Source organism: Orycteropus afer, unplaced genomic scaffold (assembly GCF_000298275.1).
Source record: "Orycteropus afer afer isolate SDZICR_OR568_19922 unplaced genomic scaffold, OryAfe1.0 scaffold00368, whole genome shotgun sequence".
Classification (NCBI taxonomy): domain Eukaryota; kingdom Metazoa; phylum Chordata; class Mammalia; order Tubulidentata; family Orycteropodidae; genus Orycteropus; species Orycteropus afer.
In genome coordinates this window covers 1,421,981-1,440,968 of record NW_006921955.1, presented here as the reverse complement: position 1 = coordinate 1,440,968, position 18,988 = coordinate 1,421,981, and the positions used below count along the sequence as shown (strand labels likewise).

Genomic DNA, 18,988 nt, shown 5'->3' with positions numbered 1-18,988 from the left:
AACAGTAATAACAATAATGTATGTGTATATACATAGACAGATATTCAACCTAAACAGGGGTGGGAAGGCAAATGGGACTATACTCACGGATACATTTAAGTTTAACAGAGGATATGTATCTCCATTGTATTTCAAAGTGCTACAAATATATCCATGAACGTAGTAGAGCATACAGGAGGCAAAGTTATGAAAACATCTTAATCATAACCAAACACCTTAATGGAATGAGTTGCTGGGTATGGAGGCTCAGGACCATAGTCTCAGAAGACACTAAGGTGAACTTGCAGAACACAGACCACAAAGATGATGTTCCATATCCTCCTGTGGTGAGTTGTGAGTGAGGTCTTAAAAGCTTGTACAAGTATTCATCTCCCCATCTCTAGAGTAAAGAAGAGAGAAGAAATCAAATACGTAAGGAAACGATTAGTCCATAGGACTAATGGACCATGTGAAACCCAGACTCCACAACCCTGAGACCAGAAGAACTAGATGTTGCCTTGCTACCTACTGCTGACTACTCTGAAAGGGATCATGATAGGAGGTAACTGATAGAGCGGGGAGAAATGTGGAACAAAACCCAAATCATAAAAAAGACCAGGCTTAACTGGTCTGACGAAGATTGGTGAAAACCCCAAGACAGGCACTCTTCAAGCTAGGAACTGAACTGAACCTCCATGAGACATCTTTCAGCCAAACGAGAGACAGGCATGCAAATGAACAGTAGTATCAGGAGAATAAGCACTCATTAGAACAGTCAAGCATTTGAGATCAAGAGGATAGTATTTATCCAGGGATAGAGAAGGCAGGAGGGTATGGGAAGGAAGAACAAAGTTATGGGAAGGAAGAGTGATGTGTAGGGATAGGCATAATGAGGAAGTGGGAAGAATGCTATTTTACAGTGTGGAGTTTGCAGTGAATGTTATAAAACAGAATGTGCCTGGCTTTTTTAATTTAAAGCCAATTTGCTCTGTAAATTATTACCTAAATCACACACACACACACACACACATACACAAAGGAAGAAAGAAAAAGAAAATAATGTGCAAGGGGTGAACAGCAAGCAAAAACGTATAAAACACACATTATTTGTGTAAAATACAATAAGGAGAGTCAGACACAAAATAGTGGGATTCTGGATGCTGTTTCATATGAGGAAAATTTGAAGAGGTAGTTAGGTTTAGACTGAAAACATTAACAGGAAACATGGTAACTATTTTTAAACATCAGAAGCTATCACACAGGAAAGGAGTATTTCTGGTTCTTCCAAAACACAGAAAAAAGTATCAGTAAATAGAGGCTATAAGAAGGCAGATACTGGTTTTAAAACTAAGGAAAAAAATTTTAGGCAAAACCTCTGCAACTACAACAATGGGGTATCTCTTCTCATAAATCCATTGCCAAGGCATCAATTGCAACTGACAGCAATCCAACAGGACAGAATAGAACTGCCCACAGGGTTTCCAAGGCTATACTCTTTACAAAAGCAGACTCTCACATGTCTCTTCCATCAGGCACCTGGTGGATTCTAACTGCCGACCTTTGGATTCACAGCCGAGCATCTAACCACTATGGCACCAGGGCTCTCTTTTCAAAAGATCCCTAAAAGGGATCACATAATCAGTAAGAATACTCAGCATTTTCATTGGAAAGAGCTAGGCTTTGTAGATGTCATGCTATAATCATGAATCTATTGTCTGTTAAGCAAGATAAACGAAAGATGGTTACTTAAGTAAAAAGTCTAGTACAATAAATTGTTTATTCTAGTTTAATGAAAAATAACCCCTTCATTGGCATTTAAACACTAATCATTGGCATTTAAACACTAATTTTGGCTTGGACATTCCCCATTCTTTCTGGACATTTTACATCTTTCAATATTGACACAGGTTTATTTTAGGTAGTCATCAAGTTATGTAAGAATTATTTTGCATTTTACTCACTTTTCCTTTCATATATTCCTTTTCTACTTGCCATAGGACAAAAGAAGACCATGAGATTTTTAAGTCAAGTGTATGCCCTTTGCTTCTTCTTTGGAGTCAAAGTATATTGCCAATATGAAACTTACCAGCGAGATGAAGACTATGATCAGGAGCCAGATGATGTTTATCAACCAGAATTCCAATTTCATCAAAATGTAGAATATGGAGTTCCTTTCCATCAGCATACTTTAGCCTGTGCCAGTGAATGCTTTTGTCCCCCTAATTTTCCATCATCAATGTACTGTGATAATCGTAAACTTAAGACTATCCCAAATATTCCGATGCACATTCAGCAACTCTATCTTCAGTTCAATGAAATTGAAGCTGTGACTGAAAATCCATTCACTAATGCAACTCATCTTAAAGAAATTAATCTTAGCTACAACAAAATTAAATCTCAGAAGATTGATTATGGTGTATTTACTAAGTTTTCAAATTTATTACAACTTCACCTAGAGCATAACAATTTAGAAGAATTTCCATTTCCTCTTCCTAAATCTTTAGAAAGACTCCTTCTTGGCTATAATGAGATCTCTAGACTGCAGGAAAATGCCATGGATGGGTTAATAAACTTGACCATGCTTGATCTTTGTTATAATCATTTTCAGGATTCTATGTTCAAAGAAAAAATCCTTTCCAAAATGGAAAAATTAATGCAGCTTAACCTCTGTAGTAACAAATTAGAATCAATGCCTCCTGATTTACCTTCTTCACTTATGTATCTGTCTTTAGAAAATAATTCAATTTCTTCTATACCAGAAAATTACTTCAAGGAACTTCCAAAACTGCAGGCTCTACGAATGTCACACAACAAACTACAAGACATTCCATATAACATATTTAACCTTCCCAACCTTAGAGAGCTCAATGTTGGACACAACAAACTGAAGCAAGCATTCTATATTCCAAGAAGTTTGGAACACCTGTATTTAGAAAATAATGAAATTGAAAGTAGGTAAATTTTTATCATTTTTTAAAGAGAGAAAGAATGGTATTTTTTACCTTTTAAAGAGTAATTCTTTAATAATCTATGCTTTACACATTGCTAGAAATGGTTGCTCTGAAGTTGGCTAGGGAAATGGCAGAAATTGCTCCCAGAGAAAGATGTACTATAAAGTTTAAGTCTTTTCTATTAAATTTTGCCATCTTAAACATTGAGAAATAGTGTTAGAGAGTATATGAAGAAACATGAATATCCTAAGTAATAGGATTACAGGTGATTTTTACTTTTTTTTTTTCTTTTTGGATTGTTTTACTAAGAATGTACTTTAATACTAAGAAAAAGCCATTGAACTCATATTTATTTTGGTAAAGTGAAACTCATTTATATTTTTATTCTCTTCATTTTCATCATTTGATTAACATAAAAAAACAATTAAATCTAATTCCACTTATATGTATTTTAAGTGATAAAAATATATCAACCATACAGCATTTAATAAAATATATGTAGCATATTAGATGGAGAGTAGCAGGATTAATTTTTAATTTGTATTTTTCAGATATCAATGCTACAATGATGTGTCCATCTATTGACCCACTACATTACCACCATTTAACATACATTCGTATGGATCAAAATAAGTTAAAAGAACCAATAAGCTCATACATTTTCTTCTGTTTCCCTCATATACATAGTATTTATTACGGTGAACAAAAAAGCACTAATGGTCAAACAATACAACTGAAGACTCAAGTTTTCCGAAGATATCAAGATGATGATGATGATGATGATGATGATCATCATCATCATCATCATCATCATGATAATGTTTACGAAGGCCAAGAACAAGAAGGAAGAGAAGAAAATTTTGACCCTCATTATTATGAAGTTTAAGAATAGAAGAAAACTATATAGGTATACATTTATGACTTTAAAAACCTTATTACATGGTGTAAATCTAACTAAATACTGAATTTAAGTTTTTGATAAAATTTGTAGCACTGGGATTAGAAATTACTCAAAATGATACAAATATTTGGAAATATGTATTAGAGTGATAAGTGGTTATCAAAAACTAAACTTTAATGATTGCTTACACTTTTAAAATGTAAAAGGACTATCATGGTAGGGGAAAAAGTGAATATGCCATTTCTATTAACAGTAATTTTTCTAAGAATGATGAAAGGTGTAGTTTTAGAAGCTAAGACCTAGAAGCCAAGTCCTTTGAATCACTTTGAAAATAACATTCCAATACAGGCAGCCATGCATTATAAGGAGTAGGTTATTTTCTTTGTCCTGATCTCTAGAGAAGCTTTTTTTTTTTTTTTTTTTTAAATTAGGATTTGGGTGAAGATTTACAGAGTAAATTCACTTTTCATACAGCAGTTCACATATACTTTGTCTCATGTCATTGACCAAAATTTACAATGCAGCAGCTCCCCTCCCACTTCCTCCCCATAGTTACCTCCTCCGAGTGTCCATCCCTTCATACTCTTCTGCACCCTGAGCTATCTCCCTGTGCATAAGCAGCCCTTCCTTCTCCCATGATTGTTCTCTAGAGAAGCTTTTGCATATCTGTTTATAATCTCATCACTATGACTCCATCCCCATGGTCCGTCCATTGAAATCACAGGACAATAGTTATGATTTCCAAGAGGCTATCTTATTAAGGATCCAGGGCATAGAGATTAATGACATCACCTATTCTTATTTTCTTCTCAGAGCACCAAAGTAACAAAATTATAAATTCTGCATGTTGTTGTTGTTGTTATTTGCTGTCGAGTCGGCCCCGACTCATAGCGACCCCTCCTTGGGTTTCCGAGGCAGTTATCACTACGGAAGTAGGAATGCCCAACCTTCCTTCCGAGGAGTGGTTGGTGGGTTTGAACCGCCAGCCTCCTGGTTAGCAGTCAAGTGCCTTAGGCACTATGCTACCAGAGCTCCTAAATTCTGCATATGTATACCTAAAATAACACCAAATTATCATATTGCAATCAATATTTTAGCAAATTTCAACTACTCTCAGAAACAATTTTTAAAGAGCTCCACTTGAGATACTACATTTTTCTTTCATGGTAAATTCTACTAGAGAAAAGTTTCTTGGTTGTATTTACAAAAAGATTTGCTAATTTCTAAGTGCTTTGTAAAATAATGGTGTTTCTGGGTAATGCAAACTTAACTTACCAGCAGCTAATAGAAAGGGTGACAGCTGAAGTCCACCCAGAGATGTCTTAAAAGAAAGTCCAACTTCCAAAAAATCAGCCAGTAAAAACTCTTTGGAGCATATTCTACTCTGACATACATTGGATCGCTATGAGTTAGAAATGACTCGAGAACAATTGGTTAGTTGTTCAATATTAATGCCTTATGCCTTACTGACATTATGACAAAACTGAATATAGTTCCTTTAAAATTTTATATTAGAAGAGGCTTTAACATTTTCAAAACATCAAAAATCACATATTCTTTAATATATCATTTTGAAATGTTTTCAGCATATTTTATAATACAGAATATCTAACTACTGCAATGAATATTCAATTTACCAAGCTAACACTTCACAGAATTAATCAGTCAGGGGATTAAATAAAAATCTGAAGCTGCCTTTACAGGGACTTCAAAGAGCAAATGATACTAATTTGGACAATATGTAACAACCAGACAAGTAATACTGTATATCTTAGTTTTTAAGTGGTCAAGTCTTTCTTTATCTGAAGGTGTTAGTTGAAAATAAAGCCTCTAATATTCTCTATACCTTTAATTAGAGTTTTAGCATATATCAGAACTAAGACACTCACCTGGCCCCAGGGACAATCTCAACAATCCAAAATGAATATTAATAAAACTCATGTATTCATTTAATCAACATTAATCAAGTCATATGGCTTAGCAATTAGATATCAAGATACAGAGTACATAATGTGTGACTGTGACACTACACAACACAAAGTCTGAGAGCCAGAAAAAGTAAAATGCTAGTGATATGGACACAGCACATTTTTTAGAACAGGCAAAAAAATTTCCTCTTTGCTGCAGTTTTTAAAAATAGGGTTATAAATTCAAACAGTTATTCTGAGCTAATATGTACAAAATACTGTGGGTCATTTAGGATGTAAGTGATATGAGACTATCATAAACTGTTGTTGTTGTTAGTGGCCCATTTAGTCAATTTTGACTCATGGTAACTCTGTGTGTCAGAGTAGAAGTGCTCCATAGAGTTTTCAAGGCTGTGATCTTTTGGAGGCAGGTTGTCAGGCCTGTCTTCCAAGGAACCTCTGGTGGGTTTCTACCACCAAACACCAGCCTTTAGGTAAGCTGTCAAATGCTTAACCATTTGCACCACTTATACTACTTACCGACTGCCGTCGAGTCAATTACGACTCATAGTGACTCCTCCTTGGGTTTCTAAGGCTGTATCTCTGGAAATAGATTGCCCAGTTTCCTTCTGAGGAGTGGCTGGTGGGTTTGAACCATCAGCCGTCTGGTTAGCAATCAAATGCCTTAGTCACTATGCCACCAGACTGCACCACTTAGGGAATCCATTTCTAAACTATACAAATTTAAAATTTAATGAGGAGCCATCAAAGAAATATAAATCAGAACCACAATGAGATACCAGTTCGTACCTACTAGGATGGCTATAATTAAAAAAAAAAAAAGACATTAAGAGAGTTGTCAAGATGTACAGCATTTGGAACCCTCATCCATTGCTGGTAGGATTACAGTCACTTTGGAAAGCAGTCTGGCAGTTTCTCAAAAAGTTAAACAGAAATTCTGCTCCCAGGTTTACATCTAAGATTACTGAATACAAATCTTCACACTGAAACTTGTATATGCATGTTTTTAACAGCATATCCAAAAGTAGAAACAAAGCAAAACTTCATCAGCTGATAAATGAAAATATGGCATATGTATACAATGGAATATTATTGGGTCATAAAAAGAAATTAACTTCTGACATATGCTATCACATAGATGAACCATGAAATACTATGCTAAGTAAGCAGGGGACAAAAATCCACATATTGTAAGATTCCATTTGTATGTAATGCCCAGAACAGGCAAATCTATAGAGAGGAAAATATTACTGGTAGCCAAGGGCTGGTGGGCCTGGGAATGAGGAAGAAATGAGGAGTGACTGATAACGGGCATGAGGTTTCTTTATGAAAATGAAAATGTTCTAAAACTCTAAATCTGGATGCACAGTTCTCTGAAAATACTGACAGCCATCAAACTATATAGTTTAAATTTTAATGCTGAATTTTAAACACAGTAGATGTTAAATAACTGAATTTTATGCTATTTAAATTATATCTCAATAAAGCTGCTATTAAAATATTAATGAAGAAGATAAGATAAAACAACTCATTCAAACAGAGGGAAAAAATAAAGTACTGCAGTGTCAGTAACTGTTAAAAACTATGTAAATTGTATTAGAGCTTAAATTCTAAAGTACTTAGGTTGTGGAAGGCTGCAGTCCACAGTGGGAACCCTAACTCCTTTATAAGTCATTATGAGTCTTGACATAAGTTTGGATGCTATTTGAGTTCTTTCTGACCTTTAAATGAACATTGTGTCTATGCAAAGACAAGTTCGAGGATAAATTTAAGGTGAGGCAGTTTGCTCTTAGGAAAAGAATGGTGAAAAGTAGATTAAACTCATGCAAAGAACTAGAGAACTTGCCTGGGTTGTGTCCTTACCTAATTTAAATTAAGGTTAGGGTCTTGGTATTATCTTATAGAAATCTTTTGTCTATCACTCAGACTGCATGGTCACGAATCATAACTGGACCACCACATAGTCAGGTAGACAAGATCCAGACAAATCCTATATACCTTTTTAATCTTCAGTTATGTACTTATGCTAATTATGGTCCTTTCCCTACTTCTGTAGTCCTGCCTGTGAAACTGATGAATCAATCTGCCATCAATCAAAATTTTGTGATGATTTCCTTTGTTTTCAACCATGCATGATTATACTTATGGCCTAGACGCAGTGGACTTCATTTATTTTCTATACTGTGTACATGCTGATGGTTTCCCTCATCCTGGATAATTGTATTTCTTCTGTATTTGTTCTAAGGCTTAATAAAAGAGTCTCTATAGAACATATTTTAATTTTCTTCAGCTTCCACTTGAACTTGTATATAACTAATGAATGGTCTGTTCCACAGAGTAACTGGTCTTGTTTTGATTGATGATACTGAGCTTCTCCGCCACCTCTTTCCACAGATGTAAACCATTTGATTCCTGTGTATTTCATCTGTAGAGATCCACGTGAATAGCTGCTGTGTATGTTGTTGAAAACAGGTATTTGTAATGAATAAGTTGTTGGTCTTGCAACATAATTTAATGTGATCATAGCTGTCATTTCTATCACCAAGGCCATATTTTCCAACTACTGAAACTGCTTCTCAGTTTCCAACTTTTGCATTTGAATCACCCATAATTATCAACACATCTTGATTACACGTTTAGTCAATTTCAAACTGCAGGAATTGGTAAAAAAAAAAAAAAAAAAAAAATCTTCAATTTCATCATCTTAGGTTTTAGTGGTTGGTGTGTAAATTTAAATAATAATAGTATTAACTGGTCTTCCTGGTAGTCGTGTGGATATTATCCTATCACTGACAACATCATACTTCGGTACTTCTTGAAATGTTCTTTTTGATGATGAATGTGTTGCCATTCCCTTTCACACTGTCTTTCCATAATAGACCATATGAGTAATTCAGAATGGCCAATATCAGTCCATTTCAGCTCATTAATGCCTAGGATTGATCTTTTGGTGTTCTATTTCATTTTTGACAACTTCCAATTTTCCCAAATTCCTAGATTGATCCTTTATACATTCCTTCAGACATACTGACGAATGTCTGCAGCTCTTTCTTCTCATTTTCAGTTATGCCCCATCAGCGAATGAAGCTTTACCTCATCTATGTCATTAAGGTCAACTATACTTTGAGGAGGCAGTTCTTCCTTACTTGCATTTTACGTATCTTCCAACTTGAAGGGCTCATTGTCCGGCAGTGTATTGAACAATATTTAACTGATTTTCATAAAGTTTTCAGTGGCCAAATTTTTCAGAAGTGGATGGCCCCTTCCTTCTTCCCAGTCTGTCTTAGTCTGGAAACTCTGTTGAAACCTGTCCACCATGGGTGATGATGCTTGTACCTGAATGCTGGTGGCACAGCTTCCAGTCTCACAGCAACATGCAAGCCACCACAGTATGATAACCTGATATATGAGTGGTGGTCTTCAAACCACCACTTAACACAAGATAACAAGAGCCAAAATAAAAACCAAACCAAACCCACTGCCACTGACTCAATTCCAACTCAAAGCAAGCCCCATTGGGTTTATGAGGTGGTAAATTTTTATGGAAGTAGATTGCCTAGTCTTGCTTCCACAGAGTGCCTGGTGAGTTTGAACCACTAACTGTGCTACCAGAGCTAAAATACAACCTTGATTATATCCCACCTGAATTTAGAGACCATCTGAAGAAAAGAGTTGATGCACTGAAAACCAATGACCAAAGACCAGACAAGTTGTGGGATGATATCAAGAATATAATACATGAAAAAAAGCTTAAGGCAATCAAAAAGACAGGAAAGGAAGCAAAGATCAAAATGGATGTCAAAAGAGACTGTGAAACTTGCTCTTGAAAGGAGAGTAGCTAATAAGAAAGGAAGAAGTGATGAAGTAAAAGATTTGAACAAAAGATTTCAAAAGGCGATTTAAAAAAGACAAAGTAAGGTATCGTAATGAAATGGGCAAAGACTTGGAAGTAGAAAATCAAAATGGAAAAACAAGCTCAGCATTTCTCATCATGAAAGAACTGAAGAAAAATTTCAAGGCTCAAATTGCAATAATGAAGGATTCTATGGGTAAAATATTGAATCATGGAGGAAGCATCAAACAAAGATAGAATGCACAGTCACTGTACAAAAAAGAACTGGTCAATGTTCATTTATTTCAGGAGGTGGCATCTGATCAAGAACCAATGATAATGAAGGAAGAAGTCAAAGCTACATTGAAGGAACTGGTGAAAAATAAGGCTCCAGGAATTGACGGAATACCCATTAATATGTTTCAACCAATGGATGCTGCACTGGAGGCACTTACTCATCTATGCCAAGAAATTTGGAAGACAGCTACCTGGCCAACTGACTGGTAGAGATCAATATTTATGCCTATTCCAAAGAAAGGTGATCCAAAAGAATGTGAGAAATTATCAAACAATATTATTTGTATCACACATAAGAAAAATTTTGCTAAAGATAATTCAAAAACAATTGCAGCGGTATATTGACAGGGAAATTCCAGAAATGCAAGCTGGACTCGGAAGAGAATATGGAATGAAGGATATCATTGCTGATATCAGATGGATCTTGGATGCAAGCAACGAATACCAGAAAAATGACTATGCAAAGGCATTCGACTGTGTTGATTATAACAAATTATGGTCAACATTGTGAAGAATGGGACACTTAATTGTGTTCATGAGGAATCTGTACATAGACCAAGAGGCAGTCCTTCGAACAGAACAAGGAGATGTTGCAAGGTTTAAAAATCAAGAAAAGTATGTGTCAGGGTTCTATCCTTTCACCATACTTATTCAATTGGTATGCTGGCCAAATAATCCAAGAAACTAGATTATATAAAGAACACAGAATAAGGACTGGAGAGAAGACTCATTAATACTGCCACATGTAGATGACACCTTAACTGCTGAAAATGAGATGACTTGAAGCACTTATTGGTAAAGATCAAAGACTCGAGTCTTCAGTATGGATTATAACCATTTTCCAACATAAAGAAAATACCCTCACAAATGAACCAATATGCAACATCATGATAAATGGACAAAAGACTGAAGTTGTAAAAGATTTCATGTTACTTGGATCCACAGTCAACAGCCATGGAAGCAGCAGTCAAGAAATCAGATGTCATATTGCACTGGGAAAATCTGCAAAAGACCTCCTTAAAGTGTTAAGGAGCAAAGATGTCACTTTTAAGTTAAGGTGTTCCTAACCCAAGCCATAGTATTTTCAGTAGCCTCATAGCATGTGAAAGGTGGAAATGAGTAAGAAAGACTAAAGAAGAGTTTATGCCTTTGATTTGTAGTGTTGGCAAAGAATACTAAAAATGGCATGGACTACCAGAAGAATGCATAAATCTGTCCTGGAAGAAGTGTAGCTGGAATGGTACTTAGAAGTGAGAGTGACCAGGCTTACTCTCACCTACGTTGGTCATGTTGTCAGAAGTGACCAGTTCCTGAAGAAGGACATCATGTTGGGTAAAGCAGAGAGTTAGCAAAAAAGGTGAAGACCCTCAGGAAAGAGATTGACAGAGTGACTGACAGTAGGCTCAAGCATAGCTGATATTGTGAAGATTGTGTAGGACTGGGCAGTGTTTTGTTCTGTTGTACACAGGGTCACTATTAGTTGGAGCCAACTCAACGGCACCTAACAACAACGACAGAATATGTTTGAATCTGGGGTCTCTTTTCCCCTACTACATGTCTATGGCATGATGAAAAGATCTCTACTGAGCTTGTTTGAATCTGGAGTCCCTTTTCCCTTAACACAGAGTACAGACACTTCTGGCTAGAAAGTGGTGGGTGAAGTAGCTGAAGTCTTCCAGGAAGAAGAGACAGCTTGTTAAGTGGGAACTAACTGGCAGAAAATAGAGAAAACAAGCTTCTGAGGTTGAGATCAATAACAAAGATGCAGTCATTTTCTGTTGTACCTTTTGCAAACTTCAACACAAACGAGAAACTCCAATTTCCAGAATTCTTGAGCTAAGTGAAAATACATAATTTTCAAAGAACAGCCTTAGCTAAGGCTACAATTGCATGAATTTACACTTCTTAAATGGGTGACCTTGAATAAGTTATTTAGATTCTCTAAGCTTCCTTTTTCTCATTTTTATACAGAAGACAGATCTCACAGAGTATTAGAAGGATAAACAGAAATAATGTATATAATAAAGCATTTAAAGTGCATGTTATAGGCATTTAATAAACAATAACCATCATTTTTAGCTCCTCTAGCAGAGCAGACAACTAGATACATGAACCACCAAGATGTTATCTAAGCTTAAAGATTTCTGTACTGATGTGGGTGCTAAATCTAAATCATTGTTTAGTTTCTGGCACCAGAAGGCACGCAGAACAGAGAGAGTCAGCATCTCTTGAAGTGCATTCCAAAATTCTACTCACACAAAAGTCAACAAGAGAGACTTTAAAAAGTCTCATTAGGAAGAGAGGGGAGAGTGCTTACATATTCAACAACAAACAAATTTGAAATCACTCTATGATAGTTCTGCTTTCCAAAGTACCCTTCTGGATGGCCTGTGATGGAGAGTGAAGCAGGGTTGGCTCCACCCTTCCTTACATGGCAGGCACTGGGCTCCAGGCCCCTTTTCCCCATAGTACTTAACTCTTCTGTGTATTAGGAAGAAAAATTCAATTCTACTGTATCTCCTCCTTCTAAAGTTGTGTACATTTAAATTCATCACAAAGCTTGGCAAAACAAAAGGTGCTTCAGTTGCACGATCAATTGAGAAAACAATTTGACAACCTCTTTTCTTACTTGAATATGCCCTGGAGTACTCATACCCACTTCAAATATTTTTCATTAAAAAAAAAAAAAAAAAGCTTTCCCTAGTAGAAATAATAAATAAAATATTGCTTCAACTGTGCATCAAAACTGGAAAGAGCCTGTTGGCACAGTGCCTAAGGTATTTGATTTTTAACCAGCAGGTTGGAGGTTCAAATCCACCAGCCACTCTGTGGAAGGAAGATGAAGCAATCTATTTAGAGATTTACTGCCTTGGAAACCCAATGGGGGTCACTATGAGTCAGAATCAACTCGATGGCAGTAGGCTTGGTTTGGTTTTAGTACATCAAGAATATAGTTACATATAAGAGCTACAGATTGTCTTAGTGAAAACACTAGACTAGCATTCCACTGAAAATGAAATAAAAGATTGTACTGAAGGAATAATTGCATTTCATGAAATGGGTGCACAGAATATCTTAAAGAAAATGGAACAGTGTCTTCCTTTGTAGGAGAAACAGCCAGTCAGGCCGAACCCGACTCATAGCAACCCTTCCTCGGGTTTCCGAGGCAGTATCACTATGGAAGCAGATTATCCAACCATCCTTCCAGAACGGTGGCTGGTGGGTTTGAACTACCAGTCTTCTGGTTAGCAGTCAAATGCCTTAGGCACTATGCTACTACAGCTCCTTGATAAACAAAGGGAATCATTTTATAAAAGATAGAATGCTATGGAAGGCAGGAAATTTTACATGGAGTTGTCAAATCACAAATTTTCTTAAATACAATTCTTGTTGTTGTTGTTATTTGCCGTCGAGTTGGCCCCGACTCATAGCGACCCCTCCTTGGGTTTCCAAGGCAGTATCACTAAGGAAGTAGGATTGCCCAACCTTCCTTCCGAGGAGTGGCTGGTGGGTTTGAACCTCCAGCCTTCTGGTTAGCAGTCAAGTGCCTTAGGCACTATGCTACCAGAGCTCCCTAAAAAAAACAATTCTTAGCCACATATTAATTTCTTATCCCCTGATACAATTTGACTAAGGCAGTATTTCTAAAGCACAAAAAGCAAGTATTTTGATGTGAGGGTTTTGTGAGTGAACTTAGAGCAGGTCAATTCTAGTTACAGTTCTTAAAATAGAAAACTGTTTTTCTTTCTAGTAAGAAGAGAAGCTCAAAAGAACTCTAATTTGAAGCCTTTGAAATGTAAAACTATTTTTTGTGGCTAAGGGAAAGTGACAATGGTTTAGACAAATTCTCCTGGTAAACTTAACAAATAAGGAATTTGTCATCTAGGTTAGAAATTCACATTCTTTTCTTTTATGTTATTGGAAGGGTAATATTTTGACAAGGGGGCACAAAAAGGCTGAACGCCTTTCTTCAGAAAGGTAGAAAAATGAAATTTCAATTTAGCTCTGATGTCACCCTATTCAGATATTCTACCATCTGGAATATTCTAAAGTTCACATGACAAGGCTAAACTTGATTTAGTGTTTATAAGATGAAAGAAAAACATGTTAACCATATATTATGCTCATTTTCAAAGAATTTAGTTATAATAGCTAATAGAATGAGCTGCTTTGTGACAATTAACAAATAAAATTGGTTTTTACACCTATGGGTATAAAAATGCAAGTTTAGTAAATGATATAAAAGCTTTACAAAGGTGCATTTATATTTTAGAAAGGAAATAAATATAAAGGATACTTAAAAAATTTGCTTACAATAATACTGATTAAGAATGTGTAGCTTGTGTTTAAAGAACTACTTGACCCATTATATATTTTCACTTTATTCCTCAAGTTTGGGACCCCTAAACTAAAACAAAGATCTATGCATATCACATAACACACTTAACCAACTATGTGGGAGGAAAAAAGGAAGAAATAATAAACCTTGTTTCTTCTACATGCTTTTCCTGTTGCAAAGAATTCATATCACCTCAAGGACAGCTATAGCTAAAACTCTGGTTGTAAATCCGATTTTAAATCCTTGAAACAAAGTGTAACAACAGCAGGAAGCTAAATTAAACCATAACAGCTAAAAACCCAAAGTTTCTTATAAACTCCAATTTCTAAAATAAATAAAACTATGCTTAGCAATTAAATGTCAGGAACACATTTATCACCGTTTTAAATGTCTAGATTTAGAATTCAATTACAGTGAAATTTATGTATTACTCGGAAAGAGTAAATCCACAAATAAGATACATTTTCCTTTATCATGCACTCTTCCTGATACTGAGTCACAAATCTCCTCCCTATAAATTTCACTCTTTAGTCTTAGAAGTAAATTAGTTCTCATCTTTATCTCATTTGACTAAATGACAGCTTCAGGCGGTGGCTGGGCGCAGACATTCTGAATGTTTACAAGTGGTGGCCATTTTGGATACTTAAATTGACAGCATTTGCCTTCAGATTAGGGACTTAAGAATAGGCTCTACATGCCAAAGACAGCATAGACATACTGGAAGCTGACGATTGGAAAGGAGGTAAGTACACTATTTCAGATGGAGATTCAAACCATAGACTTTCCATAAAATCACAGAATATTGGCTTCAAGAGGATCTATCTATAAATATATAGAAAAACTCAGTGGTTCTCATCGGGGCTAGGGGAGGTGAATTTGCAATCCAGGGAACATTTAGCAATGCCTGGAGATATCTGTGGTTGTCACAAGCTAATATTGGAATCTAAAGGGGAGTGGGCAGGGATGCTGCTAAACCCACAACATAGAAGAAAACCCTTGAGCACAAAAAAAAAAATTATCCAGACTTCTGGTATGAAGCAGGAATAGACAGATAAGCTACACAGACCCTTTTCAACGAAGAAAACAGAAACCAATTGACACACATAGAGAAGATAATCCTGGAGCCCTCAGTTGTAAAAGGTAAGGTAGGATACACAAGTGGATTAAACACCAACTATCAGAAGAACCTGAATGAAAAGAGTGAGTAAAGAGTAAGAAGGACTATCAACTGTCCTGATGGCACGGACAGCCTAAGTATTTCAAAGTGGTGTTAGGATCTGAGACTTAACCTAAAAGTTGGCCCTGCCCAGAAAGGGGTGTATCAACTACTGCATAGGTATCTGACAAATGAAAAGGGAAACAGCAAAGAAGACAACTTAGCTGCCGACTTCTGACTGTCCAGAGGGTGCAACCATCTTGAATGTTTAAAAGCGGTGGCTGGGCGCAGCCATTCTGAATGTTTACAAGTGGTGGCCATTTTGTATACTTAAAGTGACATCATTTGCCTTCAGATTCCAGGGACCTCAGAATAGGCTCCACATGCCAAAGGCAGCACAGACATACTGGAAGCTGACAGTTAGAAAGGAGATAAGTGGTGAATGCATAAGTGCTACCAAATAGCAAATACAGGAGCACAGTATGCTGCTTACTCAGACAAACCAAAACAAAACAAAGAAAATGAAAATCTTGGGCAAATCACTAAATCATATCAACACCAATTAAATATGAACACAAAAACGTCATAATGTCAAAGAAAGAACAGATCATCACACTCCGCACAGAGAAGCAAGATAAACCAGTAGAAATAAGGGACAAGGATACACTCAGAACACCCCTGAGGAACATGCAGCATTGGAACTCCCTGGTAAGGAATTCAAAACAATTATATTTAGGTACCTTTAACGGATTGAGAGACAGATGAAGGAAAATACTGACAAAATTGAGGAAAACCTTAGAACAATTTTAAAAGACAAGAACAAAATGACAGAGTTCTGGCAAGATGGTGGACTAGGCAGAAAGACTGCACAGACCCTCTCCAACAAAAAAAAGGGTAACCAATTAACACAAACACAGAGATAATCCTGGACCCCTGAGCCTTGAAGGGAAGGATACAGAAGTGGACTAAACCCCAACTAGCAGAAGAATTTGCGTGAAAATATAAAAAAAGTAGACACACAGAGCTGCGGTCTAGCAGCGATCCTGAGCGATCCTGACAGCACAGACAGCTTGGAGATTCCTGAGTGGTGGTAGGATTTAAGAATTAACCTAAAAATCACTCTGCTAGCCAGGGACTGCATGGAGGACTGTGCACGGTGCCTGGGGAACAAACGGAGAATGTGAAGAGAAAGGTGGGATGAGCTATGGACTTTTGCCGGTCTGGAGGTTGCCGCCATTTTGTAGTTTCAAAAGCGGCTTGACTATTTTGGATATTTAAAGAGATAGCGCTCTCACAGATTCCCGTGGTAGTAGGACTTAAGAATTAACCTAAAAATCACCCTACTACCCAGGGACTGCCTGCAGGACTGTGCACGGTGGCTGGGGAACAAATGGAGAAGGTGAAGAAAAAGGTGGGCTGAGCTGTGGACTTTTTCCAGTCTGGAGGTTGCCGCCATTTTGTAGGTTTCAAAAGTGGCTTGACTATTTTGGATATTTAAAGAAAGAGCACTCTCACAGATTCCTGTGGTGGTAGGACTTAAGAATTAACCTAAAAATCACCCTGCTACCCAGGGATTGCCCGGAGGACTGTGCACAGTGGCTGGGGAACAAACGGAGAAGGTGAAGAGAAAGGTGGGATGAGCTATGGACTTTTGCTGGTCTGGAGGGTGCAGCCATTTTGTAGGTTTAAAAACCAGCTTGACTATTTTGGATATTTAAAGAGACAGCGCTCTCGTAGATTCCTGGGGCTTAAGAACACATTCTGTTTTCCTGCAACCCAAAGGACACTCGGGACCTACAAGACTGACAAGTTTTTTGAAGGTCATTCAATTGTAATTTGTATCTAATTGAGTGGGAGACATCAACAGTCCCCATAAGACACAACGACACCCACACCTCCTGCAACTTCACTTACTGAGTGACAGCCACTACCTTCCTTCTCCACCAACGGGCTGATAAAAAACCACCAAGAACAGCTGGAATCACCCTTGACTGCTCTTCACAAACAGTTAACAGAGATCTAAATACAACAATGCCAAGATGCCTTGGAGACAACAGACCATCACACAAAGAAGCAGGATAAAGTGGTAGAAACAAGGGAGCAGGATACAGACCCAGAACACATCCCTGAGGAAGAAGCAGCATTGGAACTCTCTGACAAGGAATTCAAAAGAATTATCTTTAGGTATCTTCAAAGGATTGAGAGACAGACCAAAGAAAACACAGAAAAAACCTTACAAGAATTTGGGAAGAAAATACAAGAACATAATGACAAAAATAAATGAAAAATTAGAAATGATTCTAAATCTACAGACAGAAATCCAGAAGATTAATACTAAATTGTCAGAAATAGATAACACATTGAAAGGGCAAAGGAGTAGAATTGATGCGATGGAAGACAGAATTAATGAGATGGAAGAAAAATACCTGAATACTTCTTTGCAAAAGGATCAATCAGAAAAAAAATCAAAACAAAATGAAGAAAGCTTAAGGTTCATGTGGGATACCATCAAAAGGAATAACTTACGTGTCATTGGAATTCCAGAACAAAAAGAGAAAAACAAAACCACTGAGAAAATTGTCCAAGATTTGCTGGAGGAGAAGTTCCCTGATATGATGAAAGGTGAGACTATATCCATTCAAGAAGTTCAATGAACCCGAAACAGGACAGACTCCAAAAGAAAATCACCAAGACACATCATCTTCAAACTCACCAAAACCAAAGACAAAGACAGAATCCTGAAAGCATCACGGGAAAAAGAAAAAGTTACCTCCAAAGGACAGCCAGTAAGAATAAGCTCTGATTTCTCAGCAGAAACCATGCAAGAGAGAAGGCAATGGGATGGTATATATAAAAACCTGAAAGAGAAAAATTTTCAACCAAGAGTTACATATCCAGCAAAACTGTCCCTCAAATATGATGGTGAAATTAGGAGATTACCAGATAAGCAGAAACTAAGGAAATTTGTTAAAACCAGACCAACCTTACAAGGGATGCTAAAGGGAGTCCTTTGAACAGAGAACCAAAAATAGGAAATAACAACCAACCATTAACACGCAAGATGACATAACCCAGAAACCAAAGCTATGGACATATCCAAAGTAAAATGAGCTTGTAAGATTGTAAACAGGGAACCAGAGACATCAATTGGCAAGTGAGGACAACTACAAACAAAAAAGAGGGAAAAGACTATGTAGTCACAGAACTTCTAAATGATGAGGAAGTTAAGAGAATTGTAATATAGAATGGACTGTTGTAATAAGTTCTGTACCTCACACCATACACAAAAAGGAACATCAGATGGATCAAAGATTTAAATGTGAAACCTAAAACTATACAGTTCCTCAAGGAAAATCTAGGGGCAAATGTAAGGGCCTAATATATTGCCCCTAGATTTTCCTTGAGGAACTGTATAGTTTTAGGTTTCACATTTAAATCTTTGATCCATCTGATGTTTCTTTTTGTGTATGGTGTGAGGGACAGAACTTGTTACAACAGTCCATTTTACGGCATAGGAGCTCTGGTAGCATAGTGCCTAAGGCACTTGACTGCTAACCAGAAGGCTGGCGGTTCAAACCCACCAGCCACTCCTCGGAAGGAAGGTT

General features: G+C 36.8%; 2 protein-coding genes across 2 annotated transcripts in view; one reads left to right on the top strand and one right to left on the bottom strand.

The window, feature by feature from the left end:
- The window catches only part of LOC103207414 (centromere protein P), a 617,074-nt gene that overhangs the window by 378,354 nt on the left and 219,732 nt on the right, over positions 1-18,988 (bottom strand). The window lies entirely within an intron of this gene.
- On the top strand, positions 1,991-3,816 carry OMD (osteomodulin). Its single transcript, XM_007953015.1, has 2 exons — positions 1,991-2,930; positions 3,482-3,816. The coding sequence occupies exons 1-2, from the start codon at positions 1,991-1,993 to the stop codon at positions 3,814-3,816; spliced, it is 1,275 nt and encodes a 424-aa protein (XP_007951206.1).

Bases quoted from the DNA above. Each gene is read 5' to 3' on its own strand.
- OMD (XM_007953015.1), top strand. From the start codon at position 1,991: ATGAGATTTTTAAGTCAAGTGTATGCCCTTTGCTTCTTCTTTGGAGTC. The intron at 2,931-3,481 runs GTAGGTAAATTT...TGTATTTTTCAG, and splicing joins AGAAAATAATGAAATTGAAA to ATATCAATGCTACAATGATG.